Source organism: Calonectris borealis, chromosome 2 (genome assembly GCF_964195595.1).
Source record: "Calonectris borealis chromosome 2, bCalBor7.hap1.2, whole genome shotgun sequence".
NCBI classification, from domain to species: domain Eukaryota; kingdom Metazoa; phylum Chordata; class Aves; order Procellariiformes; family Procellariidae; genus Calonectris; species Calonectris borealis.
In genome coordinates, this window is record NC_134313.1 from 159,187,289 (window position 1) to 159,206,951 (window position 19,663).

A 19,663-nucleotide genomic window follows, 5' to 3' on the forward strand; every position below is an offset into this window, starting at 1 on the left:
ATGTACACTGTATACACTTGTGAAAAAGCAGCAATATCATAAGCAAAATAATTTTGAAAATTATCAGCTGTTTGGGGAAAACTTTGTGTCATTTAACATTTTCTTCATGCTAACATATATTAAGACCTTTATGTCAGCACAAACATCACAGCCCTAAGAGAATTTAAGCTTTTTGTGACAGCAAACCCATTCATACAATGGGCCAAATTAAACCTCTTTTCATCTCCCTCTCTCACACTAAGGCTGGATACAGGAGCAGCTCGTACCTTTGCTTATTAGGTCAGTGCAAGGTTAATGCTGCTGCTGGTGGAAGTTTCTGCAGTTGCTGTTCAGGAACAGACAAATATTTGAAGGAAAATCGACATGGACACACACAGGCATGCACACACACAGACAGACAAATGCACACCTTTAGATAAAAACAAGGATATCTCTATAGTTCAGCTCCTCTTTGAGGATCAACAAAAGCAACGAAGCTGGTGAAGGGTCTGGAGCACAAGTCTTATAAGGAGCGGCTGAGCGAGCTGGGGTTGTTTAGTCTGGAGAAGAGGAGGCTGAGGGGAGACCTCATCGCGCTCTACAACTACCTGAAAGGAGCTTGTAGCGAGGTGGGTGTTGGTCTCTTCTCCCAAGTAACAAGCGATAGGACAAGAGGAAATGGCCTCAAGTTGCGCCAAGGGAGGTTTAGACTGGACATTAGGAGAAATTTCTTTACTGAAAGAGTGGTCAGGCCTTGGAACAGGCTGCCCAGGGAAGTGGTTGAGTCACCATCCCTGGGGGTATTTAAAAGACGTGTAGATGAGGCGCTTAGGGACATGGTTTAGTGGGCATGGTGGTGTTGGGTTGATGGTTGGACTCGATGATCTTTTCCAACCTTAATGATTCTATGATTCTATGATCTAAATGCAATGACCAAACAGTAGGAAGGTTCAGCACTAAATTCTGTCTCGGACCCTGAGAAATGTTCACACCAGTGAGGACTGAGAGGTGCTCAGGTTCCCACTGGCTGTGGGGGTGAGCTTTTGCAGCTGCCCTTTGGAGCCGTGGGCCCTCAGGGATACCAGCTCTCTGTTTGTGTCCCCTTCAGTGACATGGTCTTCAGGTGCTCAAAGCCAGCCCAGCACTGAGCCTCTCCTCTCCCCTGCACAACACTGCTGGCTTCCCACAGCACACAAAGTGTGTATGTGTATGCCAGATTTGGAGGTGATAGTTCACACAGTCAAATGCATGCATATATAAATAAGAATTTCCAAATGTCTCTACTCCTTATTCCTACAATAGAAGAAATATGAAAGACTGGACAAAATATTAAATAACCATGCACTTCTCTTACTCAAGTTCCTCTGGATAGACTTCTAGGGGAAAGTCAGAGTCTGCCACAGAGTACAGAAACCTCCTTCCCTTCCATAAGGTTTGCCCTGTGATTCATGGAAACACTGTCTGAGCTTCAGGCCAGCCTCCTTCCACCATGGCTCATCCCCGCCATGCACCAGGTTTGACAACACGTACCGCCTGTCCTCCCTTCTGTATAAAGTTTCCTGTTCTGTGCTCTGAACTCACCAGGTTTATACGTCTCATCACCAGCACCTGAGTCCCTTCTTCCATGCAGAGAAACTAGAGAAATTATTTCTCCCAGCGTCAACCAATCCAAAATAACAGGGCGTTCCCCCCCCGCCCCCGGATAGCTGCACAGAAAGGTTTAATGATTGTCATTGCCTGTGGTTTGGCAGAGAATTGCAATAGTGCTGGGAGCACGTGCAGGAGGCCACCACAGCGTTCCACAGCACAGCAGACCCATAGAATAAACAGGCGTTCCCAGGTCCTATGTCGTCACATCATCTCCACTGCCATGCGTGTGCAAGTTATTTTGAGGATCTTGATCCAAGCACTCAACACTAAGGTTTATTGAAAAAATTCGTTCTTATCTGGGTGTCCTATTAGAGACTGAGTTGTGCAGTGCACCTCTCTTCCCCAAGACCTTCTTCCTTGATAGACCTTAGCAAGGGGACTGGAGACCTTTAGCCGTGGCCAGGGTAGAGCATGTTCATGCTCACTGGATATCTAGCTGATGTATTACTTCGGAGAGATGCCAGCTTTCTATGCATCAAACTTGCATCTACACTCACTAACAGTGTACAGACATACTTGTAAATGTATGAGCTGTGACACTTGTCCTCTTTCAGAAGTGGGCATCTGCAGCTCCTCTTGCAGGGTGCAGGCTTGGGTGCAGGGTTTGGAGGGAACAGTCCTCATAAACACTGTCTTTATACATCAAATAAAAGCCAGAATTCAGTGTTTATTTTGTAAGCTCTGGCCTTAAAATTGTTTTCTTACTACTGCTTCTCAAAAGGTCACCTTTAAAAGACTGTGTATTTTCTTGCCATCAGGTTAATGGTCACCCACTTCCTCGTATGTCACAAAAACAGTGACATTAAGCCCAGCGGTTAAATAAGACCTTAACATCTAAATTATACCTCACCTGTAAAATGACACAAACAATAACAAAGGACCTCCAAACTTTGCATTACAGCATTGACAGTCTATTCTTGTCCCATGGCTAAGGTTTGTGGATTATTTGGACCCACGAGCTAGAGAATAGGAAGGAATCTTTATTGAGAATATGTTCAGAGTATTGCAAGGTAATGTAGTCTTAAGGCACTCTTTCAGGATTTAGCAGTGGGAGTCTGAAGCAACATTTTACAAGATGGTTTGAGCACATTAAGCTGTATTTAAATGTAGCATATCAAAATGCAAGACTAAAAGTTGGTTAGAAACTGGCATTCTTAGATCTATTTTAGTGTTAGCCTGTCGACCAGAGCCATTGTTAACAGAAGACTGAGCCTGACAAGGTAACTCTTAAGAAAAGCTACTTCAAAGGCTGCATATTAATGTAAATGAAAATCAATTAACACAGCCAGATCTTCAATTAGAGATGATTTGTGCACATGATTTGTAATTCTCTCTCTTAACCCCTTTCTGTGTGACTGGAATTTCAATTTCAATCTTTCACCACAAGGTAAGTTCCAGAAAACATACACAAACCACCTACTGCTAAAATACCGATCAAAACCTAATGCACTAGTTCCAGTTTCCAAACCAATAATAGCTAAATGGTTGTATAAATAGAAACACCACAGGTGTTCTGCTGAGCATAGGCCACCACAAATAACAATTTATATTGTGTGAAGCATAGCTGGAAATATTGGTAATAGAAACTGTGGTACAGAAGGTTAACAACACGCCAAGTGGGTAAGACTTAAAGCTCTTAATAATGACAAAAAAAAAGTATCTTTTACAAAAAGCCTTAGAAAAAATAAGTGTTGAAATTCATCAGCAGTGCTTTTTAATGGGCGAGGTTTCCAAAAGTCCCGAGGAGATACTTCAGTCTCATCAAGCTTCAATGGCAGGTGGACACAGTTCCCTGAGATGTTTTGAAGCATCGTGCAAATTTCTCCACATCTCAGTTTTGAAGGGTTTTGAGGGCAGGAGCATGTCAGCATTCGGCTTTGAGTAATGCTATGTGCAAACCGATGCTGGAAATACTCCGCAAAGGGGCTCCAGGTGTCACACCACGTCTCAGCAATGGGCGAGGAGCCACGTGCTGACCTGAGCGAGGCTGCAGCTCTTTGCACGCCCGCAGGTTTGCCCCCAAGCCTCTTCCTCAGTATTTTTATCATCCATGTTTTTGTTGGTCCCAGGGAGGGGCCGCAGCCAACTCACGTGGTGAGATGACGCTGCAGCATGCAGGTGTGGATGCTGTGATGTGGCCATGACTTGGGGACACATTTCCCTGCACACCTCGCCGGTGGTCCCTGGCTGCCAGGAGCGTGGGAGCTGGGTGGGGGCTCTGCGGGGCTCGCCCCCAGCCCGCCCCGCGTCCGGCAGCACGGCGTCTAATCAAAGAAAGGCTGCCTGCTCTGGGATGCCTCCCAGCTCATCGCTGGCATTTCCGTGATTGACAAACAGGCAGAAATGTATTTGTTCAAGGATTATCTATATTGAAAACTGGACGCAGGATTTTGTCTCTGTAAACAGTGCAGTAATATCTGCTGTTTGAACAAAAGGAACGGTATACTTTCCTTCCATTTAAAGCATCAAAAGCTCCCATATTTAAGTGAAAAGGGGAGACATTTGGTTTTATTGATCCTGCTTGCTGAAGATTCTGGGTTTTTTAAATAAGATCTGTGACTAAGGGAGCAGTGGGTTGATTTTCACCTTATTGGAAGGGTTATTACGAAGCGCACAGCGTAGAAGTTATTAGAGAGATGCGTGCCCTTGAAAACAGCCCTTAAAATCTTGCACAATTAGGAAAATTCAGAATGATCCAGCATATTTCCTCATAGTGAGAAAAGTCACTTTGATATATTGAGGACCCAAAATGTAACACTGCATTGCTCTGAATAATAATTTTATTTTGAAAAGCTACATTTGAAGAGAGCACTTTGTTACAGATGGGAACACAGCTACTTTCATGGACCTAAATTAGGCTACAGAGAACTAGGTCCTTCAAAAATGAACACCCTTATTGATAGTTTCACTGTTGCTCAGACAGATCCTTCCCTATCCTCTACCTACAAATAATCTCATAGATGTTCAGATCTCAAAGGACTGAGTCAGTACATTAGCCATGTGAGTTGGTCAAGGGATGAACAATACACAAGATAAAAGACCTTCCCCCAAATATTTGTCAGTTAAATCTATTGTTTATGCAAAATACTGAACTGGCTGCCCTCCAAGGTAGGTCTTTTTATCCACAGAGCAGAAGCAGAATGAGTAAATGAAAATTCCCCCCATCATTAACGTGCCTTTTCTGTGCTCTGAAGGACAAGAGCAGCAGCACAAAGGTCTCATTTTGGCCAGCTCAGCACAGGACCCTTCTTTTCCTAGGACTTAGTGGGACTCATGTACGTGCTCGGGGCTGCTTTCCAGAATGAGACAACTGGCCAAACACTTTGCCGAACCTAGGCTGGACTTGTAAGCAAAGTTCCTTCTCTGCTTTTTCATCCCTCTTCTCTGAATGGATGCTGCCAAAACAGTGCTGTGTCAAACCGGGAAGTGGCCAGTGTGCAGGTGACAGTGCCATCACCCTCATCCTGTTTCACCACCACCATGTGGACACCAGCCTTGGCGTTGCTCAAGGAGACTCCACAAGAGTCCCCACCAAATATTGCTTTCTCGGTGTCAGCACCTTTTCTGATTTCTCTGTCCTTCCTACCATAGGACGCTTCTGGGACAGTCTCTTTTTACACCACCTTCTACCCATCAGGCATGGCTTGCTCTCGTGCCCTGTATTGTGTGTTATGTTTCTTCTCCCTTGTTTTTTTGGGCTGGCCCCTCCTTCCAATTTGTCTTGTAGCTTCTTGAAGTCAAAACCCACCGTGGCTGATATACAAGCTTCATTGCCCCCTACACCTGCCTGGGTCTTCTTTTGGGATGGGAAAACAGGGTTGTCTCAAGGAGCAGCTACTGTACCCAGAAGCCATGGACTTTAGCTCTGCCTCCGAATAACACAACAGACTTCAGCAAATCCTACTGCCTTTCTGCCTTGATTCCCCAGGGTATATAAAAATGGGGGTTTACCTCACAGAAGCATTATGAGAATTAATTCATGTTTATGAAATGCTTTCAATACAGAAGCGATGACCTGATCATGCTTATACTATGATTTCCAATAATGTAATTCCATTGACATCCAAATCTTTTTTTACACTAGGATGAACATGTTCAGAATGAGGCAGAGAAATATCTCTAAAGAAAAGGCACGTTCCTTGCAAAGAATTTAAATTAAATAATCATTATTACCTTGTAATTTATGATCTGAACACAATCCCCTATTTTGGTAAATAAAGCTCAGATGATTTCTTGTGATGTGCATATTGTTAAAATTCAAATATTGTTGAACATACGTTGTTTTTCTGTTTAGCTGCTTTCTCTCCTTCAATCAAATACAGAAGGTTTTTTTTAAAGAAATGTCAAATGCTGAAAACAACACTGATATCCTACAAGTTTCCATCTGGACAAAGATATCACTGTCTAATTTTTTTATTCACCTTAGAAGCTGGTCAGAATCATAGTACTGTCAGCTAAACTCAGTTCTATTTCTTAAGCTTACATTATTAATTTTGCATCATGATAAGATATTTACTCAAAGAGGCAGCTAGTTCTTTCCTTTAAAAGTGATGTTATTTGCAGGAATGACCACACTTTTTTTTTCCCAAATGAAGTTATGCAAATCTGATCTACTAAAGTAAATGTTTCATAAAACCAATGACTGTTTAAATTGTGGGACTAAATTGTTTGTATATAAATATTACCTTTTATATTCCATTTGAGTTTTATGTAGATGAACACATTACTTTAATGACCTGCGTTTACAGAGGGAGACAGGGAGAGTCTGACTCTGAAATCCTCAGCAGCCAGATGGCTGCCTTTTCTTGCATGAGATTAAAAGATGTTTCTCATTCACAGCCCTGCTTCGGAGGCAAATTAATATAGCCAGCTAAATTGCTTGTGTTTTTGGAATAAAATTTAAAGAGAACTTTTTAAAGCAATTGGTGTCACAGGTTCCTAGAGCAGATTGCTCTCCAGGTACAGCATGCTGGTTTTAAACATTCAGTAATTAATGGAAAGTATTCCGTGTTAATTGACTGCTTCAGGAAAGGGAAATATAATGACTCCTTATTAATCATGAAAAGAGACATACAGCATGGAGGCACTGCAATAATTGCACTAACGGTTGAGAAATGTTAATTAATGAAAAGAACAATGATGTAAGAAATTAGCTACATAATGCTTGCTGCTGATGGAGATTGTGCTTTAAACACATTATTTAGCATGGCAGCCACTGGATGCTGCCTTAAATAGCAGGCACCTCTTACCCTTTCCTTCAGTCAGCTACGGAGTTCCAAATGTTGCCGGTGTTTTGTTTTTTAATGAGCCAAAAGACACTCTCCCAAACTACATTTTCTGAAGCGTTTTCAATGTGAACTCCTGAACTCAAAACTATTCAAACAGATTGACAGCGTTTGACTTATATAAAAATATTACCCAAGTGTAAGAGAGCATATTAGCGTTTGTGTGGTGGGGAACAACTTCTTGTTAGATGGGCTGAGCTAAATAGGTTTGCCAAGAAGACAACTGCATCATGACTTCTTTCCCTTTTTTAATTTTTCCACTTTTTAACCAATTACCTGTCCCCTGAAGAATTTAGAGCGAGCATCCTGTCATATTTGTGCCTAGCATGATGTAAAAATTCATAGAATATGAAAATGCAGAACAGTTCTGGCAACTAATCCAACAGCAGGAGTATGGAGCTGACAGTCATTAACAGATTGAGGGCCCCAAGGTTCCACCATCACTCTGTTGCACCTTTAAGACAGCAACGGGGTGAGACATATCAGTCACTCTGAACACTTCAGAGCAGGTCAAACTATCGGTTACAAATAAATTGCCTAAAACTGTAGCTCTTCAGGACCAGAATTTGATTCTTATTCTTTGGTTCTTCATACCTGCATGATCATTTGCACAAGGAAATGTCAGCCTGTGTTATTCACAACAATTTTGTGGGAATTTTGGCCACCCAAGTCACATGTTCTCTTGGCTGTATAGCTAGGGGATGGTAGTAATGTATGACAAACGGTAAATAAAGGTAGAATAACAAAAGCACTCATTTTAGCTCTACCATTGTAAGCATAAAATTATAGATGCAGAAAAAAATTGAAGTTCTGCTAAAGACATGCTAAATGAATGTTCATCAAGCACAAAATGCTTTTATAGAGAATAGCTCTCAACAGGAGGCCTCTGTTTGTAATAACATAAGACAGAAATACGTCCCCTAAGTCAGTGGCCTCACAGTAATCTAAAACCATCGTAGAGGGGGAGTCAGTCCACAGGTATATAATAACCCAACAGCGCTTCCTGCATCATAAGACAGGGATAGGAATAGTTTCATCCCTCATCCCTCCGACTCATGTGCTGGTCTTTGCTGATTTTCCCCGAGCAGCTCTCTTGTGGCCATTCCTCCACCCATGTGTTTTATTGCTCCTGAATTTCTTTTCCAGATGGAACATCCTTGGGCTCCAAGGTGCTCTCCTCAGCTCCTTCATCGAACCCATGTACTTGCACAGCATCATTGTGGGAAGCCTCTGTCACACTGGTCACCTTTCCCGGGTAATGAGCCATAGAATAGAAGACATTGGTCAGCTGCCAGCTTCATACCGGTGCAATCAGCTGCTTCTCAGTGGTAAGCAAACACCTGCCTGCAAGACAAATGATCCCCTCTCCCATCGCTAATTGTGCTGGTCACCAACAGGCAAGTTTACTGGTTTGTAAGTAAACCATTAGCTCATGCCTTCTTTTTTTCCTGCAGAATATGAATTTGTAGAATGAAGAAAATGATGCATTTAAATCCAGTTCCTTTTTCATATGCAGTGACCACAAAAAAGATCAGCAGTGGATATAAGCTGACCAGGAAAACAAACACTGTACAAAGAATGCTCAACGTGGAAAAAAGTGCATGACTAAGTAAAAGATTTCTAAAAACTAGGGAGGAAGTTTTCAGTAAATTTTAGGTTTAACTCTCTCCCGTCCCGCTCTCCCTCCCCCAGCGAACGCACGAATGTGCGGAGTCAGGAGCACCAGCCCTCACATCTCTGGCGCTATGCATGCAGCCCCGCCACCAGTGCCCCTTACTCGGAGCCCCTGCTCCCTCACCACTTACTAGCCGTCATGTTTGGAGCAGGTGGCCATAAGAAAAGGGCTGTTCGTTCATGCAGGAGACCCTGCCTGTTCAGCAGACCTCAGGGAGGCATTGCTGCCGTCTGACGAGGCTGCTGCCTGTCGTGTGAGCATCTCCGTGGTTTCCAGCTATCTTTTGGGCTACTCTCACTGCAACTGCTTCTCCTTCCTAGCCCCTGTCCCTGCCCCAAGTCTCTGGTCCTTTCTTCTCCATCCTCCTGACTCCCACTTCCTTAACCCCCAGCCAGGCAGCAGCTGTCCAGCCTCATTCCAGCAAAATCCCAAAAAGTCTTGAATGCCTTCAGATCCTCACGAGGCATGTGAGTGCTAACGGCCACCAGTTCTGCACAGGACTATTATTTTACTCGTAGTCTCTGCTAATTGTTCTTCAGGAGGATTGCCTGAGACACCAATACGATGTCAGGTTACAGAGTTGGGAAGTCAGGACGCTTTAGTGGAGTACACCATTGCCTTTCAAAGTCCTCTAGGTTCCTCAGTCAGGAGAGTGCTGTTTTATCCCTTTTTTCTATTTCCTTTTTTTTTTTGATATGTCCTTGTGACAAAATTAGTTTGGCTGAGGCAGAAGTGATAGTTTAGCCACTGGGGAAATTCTCAGGTTCTGTGTGGTTTAGTACATCTGGCAAGTGTAATGTGCATGTGTATGTTATGAGGTGAGTAGGTCAAAAGGCTTATCCTTATGATAAGGACAGCTTATTTCCATTTTTTAACTCTTCAGCGCAGCTAGCCAACGACTGTGCAGTGCAGGTATGCAGGAAACTGTGCTCCACACTCCTCCCCCACCCTATGTCCCCTCCTGTCCCTCCTGCCCTGGTCCAGCATCGGCATGACTCAGTCCACTCTTCCTTCCCACACCACATCGTGGGAGGGAGGAAAGGGCTCACGGCTGGTCAGGAAAACTCTCCCGATTTCCCAAACCTGGCTGTTATTTTGGCAACACATCCCTGTCTACCAGAAGCCTCTGCATCTCCCGCTGGGGAAGTGGATCTCATCCTGTGCCAGCCCTAACTCATTATAAGTCCACCCATACATTAAGATCAAAGGCACACCCACTTTCACTGTGTCTGCAGCATGTACAGGGAAACCCACTTGAATTGCTGAAGGATTGAAAACACAGTAAGTGATTTAATAAGAGATTTAGCCATAGAACAGCTATTGCTTTGCTGGGTTGGCCTTGAGGAGTAAAAGTAATGGCCCATACTTGGCCCAAGTGCGTATTTATGTCCAAGAGTCATTGCCAGAGATTTCAAGGGAGTTAGAAATCCATCAGAGGGGCCCTTGTGTCACTTTAAATATCTGCATGTTTCATGGCTGGCTTTCTCCTTCCTGGAGACTTCTGTTTGAAAAAGCTTTCACTTTGCTTTTGGTTGTGTTTGTGGGTTTTCTTCAGCCCAGGAGAAGGAGTGGGAGGAATCTGTCTCTCTCTGTCTATATTGTTTTTGTCTCTAAAGCCATTATTTGTAATCTTCTCTCCCCCACAAATCCCAGGGAGCCAATACTGCTTAAAGCTTACATTGCTGAGGCTTTTGCTGCATTTCTCTTACCTGGAAAACTGTGCCGACAGCATACCCAGTGACTAAGGAGATGGGCACCTAGCAAAAGCCGTACCGAATGCATTAGAGACCAAACCTCAGCAGCCTCAGACAGGCAACTCCACCTCCCACGCTCGCCTCGGAGATCAGGCCAGCCAGGGACTTCAAATTGCAGCAGTCCTTCAGTTATAAGGATGCCAATTATGACACAAACATTTCAATGGAGAGGAGAGTCATGGTGTGTGATGAGATATCCTGAGATAGCACCTTGGCCCCACAGAAGAATAATCAGTGAGGTTTTCCACTCACACCAATCCCAGCCAGACGGAAATCTACTCATTCACTGGGATTACTCTTGGGTGTATTTTTTAGAAGAAAGAAAAGCCCTGTGTCATTTTTATTTCCTGTTCTCTTAAGATTGAGGCCATTCTAAAGGGTATCCTGAAGAGGCATGACGTTTTGCTAGGAGAGAGAGGAGAATGAGGACAGAGTTCGGTTCATATCCCATAATACTCAAATTCATATTATTTGTACATAGACTTTTCTTTTCCTTCCAGTTTCTACTGGGGCCAGGTCTCCTATTGTACTCTTTGTTGTGTCGGTTTTAAGGAGGATATTTTACATAAAGGAGAGAAAATTATCTAGATTATTTGGGTGTTACCTTTCAAATAAAATCAGAACAATTATTTGTCAAAAGAAAAACATGAAAAAAAGTGTTTAAAAAGCATCAAAAACAACAATTGGAGAATATATCTAGGCTCTATATTTGCATCTGTCATGAGTCTCATTTTTTTTCTTTAAAGCCTCTTCTCTTGCATTTGGAAAATGATGTGAAAATATCTTCTACTTACCTAAACACGTGTACTTATATACGTTAGCGGGGAAGAGAAAACATGAAAGCCAAACCAGCACAGAGCGTTTTCCAGGCTCTGGGGCAAGATCTTGGCTCTCAAGGTAGCCCACTGAGAGCAAAGGGAAGTCCCAGGCTGGGCAAGGGTGTACAGCCCCCATCTCATGGGCACCCACAGCCTGCTCTGTACTCCGTGCAGCCTTTTCTTCTTTTCTTCTGGTCAGTGTTTTCACAACATTTTTATTTATTTAGTGCCCTGTGGCAACTTTGCATGGCAGGGTGTTTGCTATTATGTTTTTGCACTCAAGTCCTCTAAGCTTTTGGGTGCTATCTCGACAGAAAGTGGTGCATAGTGTCAAAGAGCTGATTTTGATCTGATTGCATCTTGTTCTGTATAAAGGCGTTCAAATAGCACCGGAGAGCTATCTGATTTTCAAGCTCTCAGTTTATATCCTGTTGCCTAGGTGAACTGGAGCTTTAGATGCAGACTGATCCGTTATCTCGGGGGGCGGGGGGGGGAATTGAAAGAGGTATTAATACGACATGAATGTGTTTACAAATCCTGGGTGAGGTTATGACTTAGCAGTAATTCTCTTCTACACATGGTAGCGAGTTCAGTCCCAGTGACTGAGATGATTTCTGCAGTTCCAGCTCTGCCACCGATACAAAGTCGTTGTGCCGTGTAATTTTTCCCCTTCAATGGCCACCTTCCTCTCTCTGTGTGTGCTCAGTCCCATCTGGCTTTTGCAGCTCCCTCCCAGGGCAGAGGGCATCACACTGGAAGGAGGAGGAGCGTGTCCCTCACCAACATTGCTTCCCACGATGCTGAGAGGCCCCAGGCAGGAGGCAGAAGCTGCCTGCAGAGCCAGCGTCTCTGCCAGGGCTGACCCTGCACAGCCCTCCACCTCTCCCTGGTCTCGTTCAGGGACTTACCAAGCTCAGCATGTTTAAATGCCGCGATGGATGCCGGGTTCCCACTAGCTCCCATCTCCTCCTGTTCTGCCTGAGATCAGCAGATCCTTATGGTGTGCACTTTGGAAAGGATGGGCTTTGATCTCTCTTCTTTAATCTCCTCCTCTGTGAACAGCCTATATCAGTACTTCTCCCTCTCTGCAAAATTTCTTTGAAACCCTTCAGCAGAAGATGCAAAGGACCTTTCTCTGTTGCTGTCCACCCAGGAGCAATGAAAGCAGGTCCCCATCAAGCTGTGCAAACCATGAGCTGTTGCTGGAGCTGCTGCAGGCAGGGACTCCAGCGGGAGCTGCCGTTTGGAAACGGAGATCCAGCCCTGGCACCGGCCTGTGCCGGGGAGGCTGTGCCAGGCAGCCCCTGCCCACCAGCACGGTCCCCACCTGCCTGCTCACCACAGTGGTGTTTGTTGTCCAGGTTTGCAGGCTAGTGGCCCACACAGCAAATTAGTAGAGAGGGACTCAACAGTTGGATCCAGACACATCATCCAATGCCCACCTTTTCCAAAATATTCAAACTGCTTCAGGTCACTCTGTCTTTTCCAGTCTTGGAAGCTCCCAGTGTTGATTCTTTGCTCCCAAAAGCACTAATGAGCAGGGCAAGGCAGAGCTCACTTTGTTGCATTTATCTTGTGCTGGAAAATAAACCAACCACTTGCTTTGTTCCTCTTATTTCCTTGCAAAGACTGATCCTTCCCAGGTTTCAGGTACAAGAAATGAGAAAGCGACAGGAGTCATGGAAAGGTTGAACTACACTAAATGGTTAAGAAGAGACAGGAATTTACCTGATTAAAAATAACTCTCTCTCATGTACAAACCCACACATGACCTTGCAGCCCTGATCTGCATTTAGAGCCAAGGCAGATCTCACCCATAGAATCAAAGAATCATAGGAGAGTTTGGATTGGAAGGGACCTTTAAAGGTCATCCTGTCCAATCCCCATGCCATGGGCAGGGACATCTACAACTAGATCAGGTTGCTCAGAGCCCCGTCCAACCTGACCTTGAATGTTTCCAGGGATAGGGCATCTACCACCTCTCTGGGCAACCTATGCCAGGGTTTCACCACCTTCATTGTGAAAAATTTCTTCCTTATATCTAGCCTAAATCTACCCTCTTTTAGTTTAAAACCATTCCCACTTGTCCTATCGCAACAGGCCTTGCTAAAATGTTTGTCCCCATCTTTCTTATAAGCCCCCTTTGAGTACTGAAAGGCTGCAATAAGATATCCCTGGAGCCTTCTCTTCTCCAGGCTGAACAACCCCGACTCTCTCAGCCTTTCTTCACAGGAGAGGTGTTCCATCCCCCTGATCATTTTTGTGGCCCTCCTCTGGACCCGATCCAACAGGACCATGTCTTTCCATGTAGGCAGTGGACTCCAGTATATGATTCATATGTCCAAAACTGGCCATGTGAATGACACAAAGGTCATGCAGTCACACCAGGTGACCAAAAACATCTTCGTTGTAGCTGTCTAAAATTAAATAAGATGCATTCCACTTAAAGATATCCAAAATATTGCCATTAGGACACTAGCTAGCTCTTGAAGAGATTGTTGCACCCATACAGGGTAGGAATCTTGCAGGCAGACACAAGGTGGGGAGCAAGAGTTTTCTGTGTAGCTCTGTGATGTCTACAGGATCATTATTAACTTGGATCTAGTAAACTGTAATGATGAAATGTATGTTTTGTATTTTCTTATCCCCCATTTGTACCCCCTACAATCCAGAGTTCCCGTCACAGCAAAGGCCCCAGCAATTAATGGCAGATAAATACACTGGACCATGGAACCCTCACCTGGAGGAACTCATGGCAAAAGCACTTTGCTGCTTAGTTCCTTTTAAAGACCAGTTATCCCATTAAAGCCTTTCTGAAAGATTTCACTCAGCAACCGTAACACTGCTGTCAATACCACGTGCTACAATCTAATGGCTTTCCTCAGGCTAACAAAAGGTTTGCCTGCAAGGTGGAAAAAGATCTATAGGAATTGCTAAATTATGTCTCTCTAAGGTACTCAGACTGGTAACATTTAACTGATGGTGACAACAGCATGTGCAGTGCACAATGTCAGCGTGTTGACTCAAGGAGGTCTCATGTGTCACAACAACCCACCACGTTAGCAGCCTCTCAAAGTTTTGAGCGCTGGATGTTACTGGTGTCCTTTTCTCCTGCCAGGGGTTAGCCATGCTGATGCTCGGCAGCCCGGAAAATCTCCCAGCTTCAGTGTGAACTGGATTGTGGGGAACACCGACCTGGAGGTTATCAACGCCACGACAGGGAAGAGGACCTGCGGGAGTCCCTCACGGCTCTGCAAGCACGTGTTATTCACTCGGTGGGCAAAGCTTCATGGCAAGGTAGGTCTGATGCACTGACAGGATGCTGCCACCAGCCCTAGGTGGGCTAGTCCTTGCCCCAGAGTCAACCCTGTTTTAGCAATCTCATGATGAAGCTACAGGCTCCATAGGTGCCCTGTGTTCCTCCTGGTAGGGCCTGGGAGAGGATCAGAAGCTGAGAGCCTGCGGAGTCAGCTATGGGAGCTGAGAGTCCAGAGAAAGCCAAGGGCAGAAACCCACGTGGGTTTGGAGGGGAGATGGGTGTTCTGGCTGTCCTTGGCAATGGAAACATGCTCAGATGAGCAGTCAAAAGCCAAGAGAGTGTTAAAATGTCCATACAAGCACAACTGGGTAATTTTTTACACATCTCACCCCAAGTATCCCTTTGACTCTAAGGGGAGTATTCAATTCACTAAGTCTTAGAGGCCTGAGGGAAGTATTTCTCATCGCCTTGGAGGCATCTACCTCACTTCATTGTTCCACAGGGGTTTAGACGCCCAACATAAACCGCTCCCAATCTCACCCAAGTTAGCTGACTAAAGCAGGTGCTATGCGTTGCCCACTCCCCTCCTCTTCCCCACTCTCCCAGATGTGCTCATAAATCCATACAACAATACAGCTGCTCCTCACAGGGCGAGCAGTGGGGTGCTGAAAGCTCTCCGATTTCATTACACTCAGCAGCAGTACAATTTAATGACATTAAAACTACAAGTTATACTTGATTAAAATGGCCACCACCCCTTGACAGCCCTGCTTTCTCTAAGGAAGATGGCCATGGACTCCCCTTATTTGAAATGGCACCGAAGTCAACCTGCCCTCGTACTTCACTTCCCACAGACAGGAGTCAGTGGCAGGACAGATGGATGGCCAAAAACTACATAGGTGGAACTTATGTAGGATATATAGGAAGAAGCTTGATGTGGAATAAGGAAATCTTCCTCTAATTATTCCTGGTTCTGGAGTCACCATTTCTCCTCTTGCCTGATCCTTCAAGGAGGTGCTGGGGGAGAGGAGGACACAGATACCAGGGTGGTGAGCCTGATCCCACCACTTCCAGGAGGAGCAGCAGGGAAAATGCAGAGTGTCTCTTCAGCCCGCCTATACTTTCACTGCTAGAATATTAATTTGCTATAAGGAGGCTTGTCAAGAATTGTCCTGCAGTCCATGTAGAGTGGGAGAAGATGAGGACAAGAAAAAAAGTATTTTATGAAGTGCCAAAACCTTTTTACTACTGGGAAACGAGTGGAAAAGAACAAGGCAGAGTGATGGCAGGGAAGTCTGGAGCCAATTCCACCAATGAAGTCATTTGGGAAGGCAAAGGGACAGGAAGAGTGGGGAGGTATGAGGACAAGCCCAAAGTGGTGGTTCTGCTCTGCAGGAGACCGCAGGGAAGGAGGCTGGTGGGACTCATTCCAGCCCAGGCAGTGGCATGACCTGTCCTAGCAGGGACCCTGAGCCCAGAGGCAGCAGAAGGGACGAGCCTGGGCTTCACGCCCAGTTCAGTGGCACAGGTCCCAACCTATTTCTTGCACAGCAGGTGGCATGGGAAGAGGGGCGAGAAGCGCTCCTGCTGCCCCCAAAAGGAGGGATCCTCATGGGAACAAAACCTGGGACAAGTTGGGCCCCGGGGCAGGCTATGGCCAGGACTATGGCCAGGAGAGCTGGACTGCACCCGGCTGGCACTAGGGATGGGGTTGGGGTGATCAGGAGGGAGTAACTCATGGCAGAGCAGGGCACTTTGCTTTTGACAAAATGAAGCGTTTGATGATGCCATCGGTGTCCACCTCTGGGTAACAAAGGAGCAGCTGGAGGGGAGCCACCGCCAGCCAGGCCAGTTTGTGGCCCATTGACGCCCGGGCTGGCAGCATCACCCGCCCTTGCTGCACCCCGCGGTGTGCTGGTGCCACCCGGACCGGAGCAGCTCATTTCAGGCTGTGCATTCATCTTTTCCTTTAATCTGTCTTTCAGCATCTCTCCTTTTTAGAGAGAAAGAAAACAGTGTCACTTGCTCTCCAAGGCCAAGTTTTGAGGGTGCCTTTTCCTGTAGGGTGCTATTTCCCTGGCTTGTAAGTGTTGGACTTTCACCCGTCTGCTTGCTCTAAGGCATTTTCCAGACTTCAGGTTTCTTTTATATAATGTCAAAGCTTTTATATAATGTCACTGCTGGTTCGGCACAGTTAAGACTTGGGCAGGTCAGAGGAGGTTGTTTATTTAGTCCTTATGCGAAGCGAAGGGTGCTTGCTCCCACGTGTGTGCCCCGGGCGGTGGGCGTTTTCCCGCACCAGCACGAATCTTGACGCCTGATTTCTGTCCTGTCCTGGGCAGGTTTCACAGCATCTCTTACGATACATTAAAGAGGGAAAAAGGGAGAGTGTGGGAGGGGACCCCCCTTCTCGTGTCTCTTGGCATACTTGGAAGCACTGAGCTGCTCCGCTTCATGGGCTAAACTGAGCACATTCTTTAAAGATCCCCATAAAGGACTTTTTCTCTTTTTTTTCCTAAAAATCATCTTCACTGAGAAGTAAGTTTTTGCCTTTGTAAAATACACCAAGATTTGCTACTGCCTATGCCCACTCCAAGGCAAAGCTCTTCACATGGTTTCACAATGGCTCGAAACCATGTCACAGGCATTTGTTGCTTCCCTTTTTTTTTTGTTGTTAAACCAAAAGCAAACACACAAAGCACAGTGATAGTTTGTTTGTTGCTTATGAAATGTAGACAGGAAGATTATACAGCTACTGAAGCCTCCTGTTTCTTTTGGCTCATCGGTTGATTTTTTTTTATTATATTTTATTTTTTTCTCCTTCTCTGATTTTTGTTCTGCAGCTGAGCACACGAATACCAAGCCATGGAGACATGCCATCAGTGTACAGCGAGGCAAAGCTGGTGGCTCAGACGTACCAGTCTGTCAAGCAGCAGCTGTTTAAAGCGTTTCAGAAAGCCGGTCTGGGCACCTGGGTGAAGAAACCCCCGGAGCAAGATCAGTTCCTACTAACTGTATAAATCTTTTGACACCTTTGCTACATGACCGGATCAAATCAGCTGGAGAGAAGGCTAGGCAGGATGCGTGCGCTGAGAGAATCGAAGCAGTTTGAGATTTAATAGTAACCTCCATGGGAATATTTGCTTTTAATTCTGTATTGGAAATACGTAAATAGAAATGTGTCCGATGCACTGAACTCGACTTTAGAAAACTGCTTTTTCATGATCCCTTCCCAAGAATGTACCTGCCCAAATTATAATGCCACCCCCACAAAGATTCTGCTTTTCATTGTTTATTGCTGTTGGTTATTACTGATTTGAGGTGTTAGCAGGCCACCTGACTGAGCCAAAATAGAGTTTGTTTCCCCTCACACAATCAGTGCAAGAGTCATCACTGAATAATGGAAAATAGAGAGCAAAGGTGGAAGTACCCCAGGCACAAGGCATGACAGCAGGTCTCAGAGCATCCATAATCATCCATGTTTAACCTCTATGCAAAAAACATCCTGTTAGCTGCCTAAATCTGTGAGAAAGAATTTGGACCTCAAAGATACGCAGCATTTTTAAACTCTGTTTTCCAACTGCTGGCTTTGGGCACAAAGCCGGGCGTCAGGATTCGCTTGGTTTTTACACTTACTCCCCCTGACGCCTTGGACAAACCACTTCCCACCAAATCTTCAAATCTGGCCATAAGTTTTGCACGCTGCAAATTGTAATTATCCAGGCCCAGTTCATCACACATGCCCGTTAGACACCAGCCGGGATGCAGATGCTCTTCAAGAGGGTGATTCAACCCTGCACTGCCTGCAGAGATGCACAGCTCTGCGGGGCTGCCAGCGAAGACCAGTGTGACAATGGAGGCAACTCTGGAGCTTCAGGTACCTGCCTAAAATCAGGCAGGCTGGAGCCAGGACCCAGAGCCTCAGATTTCAAAGCTTGTGAGCATCCACAGCTCTAAATTAAGCAGGTGTGAGCTCAGGCTGCTCCAAACATCTGGGTTGGGTAGCCACGACTAAGACATCACAAACTAGAGAGCACATTTGATACTTGGTTCTTTCCTGCCTCAGTTTCTTCATCTGTCAAATGGGGATAATAATACTCACCTGCTTCACAACTAAGGAACTTGGCAGGAACAAAGTGCTCTGGTAATATGCAACGGTGTGAGCCAGATTCTGTCACTCTTGCAGTGAGTTTTACCTCCCCACGCAGTCCAATTGACATAATTGGAGCAGATGCAACTACAAGCTTGGGTAAGGTCTTACTCAACGTAAGAGCTTTCAGATTCTAGCTCTGTGTAAATGCCAAGTATTGTTATTATTATTATCCATGTTCATCTGCAGATTGAAAAGCAGGTGGGGTTTTTCGGTTAGGAGGCGAGTAGCACCCAACAGTTAAATATTTTCTTCGTAACTGTGGCTGGGTCTGATATAATCTCATCTTTGAACTATCCCAAACTTCATCAGAATGCGGAAGATACCGTCATGGGAAAACTGAGCTTTGATAGTCCCACTGCAGAACCAACCTTCAAATGCCCTGTATATTTCTTTCAGTTTTTGGTTTTTTAAATGACAGGATTTGCGGGTATATAACTACTGTTTTCTTTTTATTCCTGTGATTCTCTTTAAATCTGTATATAACATGCTGCTACTGATTTGTGATAATTGTCTTGGTATTTTCTCAGAACTGTCAAGCTGAGTTACTTTTCAAACAACACAAGGCTCATATTTTTCCATGTAATTTCCTTTACACGGGAAACTGTTCCTATCAATAAAGATAGATGCTCTTTGTATAGGGTTTATCATGTTTGGAGAGCCATATACAGTAAATACATTGTTTATTGATGCCCACAATAGAATAGCTACAGTATTTTGATGAGATTTTATTTTTAGATTATAAACTACAAGATGTATCTATAGTGTCTTGTATAAAAACAATTGTGATAAACTAGAATTTTTAAATTAGATAAAACAAAGCTCTCCCCTTCCAGAAACCTTTTCAGCAAAATAATACATTCCATATTAACTACCAAAAATATTTTAAAAAAAAATCCTTAGAGTAGAAATAGTTTAAAAAAAAAAAAGAAAAAAAAAAGAGATGTTTCAATAATGGAAGCATTTTGTGGTAACCTCTTTGTCAATACTTTGACCACTTTGTCAACTCTTCTGACTAACATTCAGAATATTTTTGGCACCTTCTGGAGCTTCCCAGTACCTCCACATGCTCCTGTCCTCTAACACAGCTGTC

At 44.7% G+C, this 19,663-nt stretch overlaps 1 protein-coding gene across 1 annotated transcript in view; it reads left to right on the forward strand.

Moving 5' to 3' along the window:
• Positions 1-17,518, forward strand: part of ADARB2 (adenosine deaminase RNA specific B2 (inactive)) — a 315,194-nt gene extending 297,676 nt beyond the window's left edge. Inside the window, exons 8-10 of the mRNA XM_075144105.1 lie at positions 8,061-8,242; positions 14,280-14,458; positions 17,264-17,518. Of these exons, the coding sequence (XP_075000206.1) occupies positions 8,061-8,242; positions 14,280-14,458; positions 17,264-17,440 (538 nt within the window). The 3' untranslated portion in view covers positions 17,441-17,518. The remainder of the gene's footprint in view (positions 1-8,060; positions 8,243-14,279; positions 14,459-17,263) is intronic.
• Positions 17,519-19,663: the final 2,145 nt, after the last annotated feature.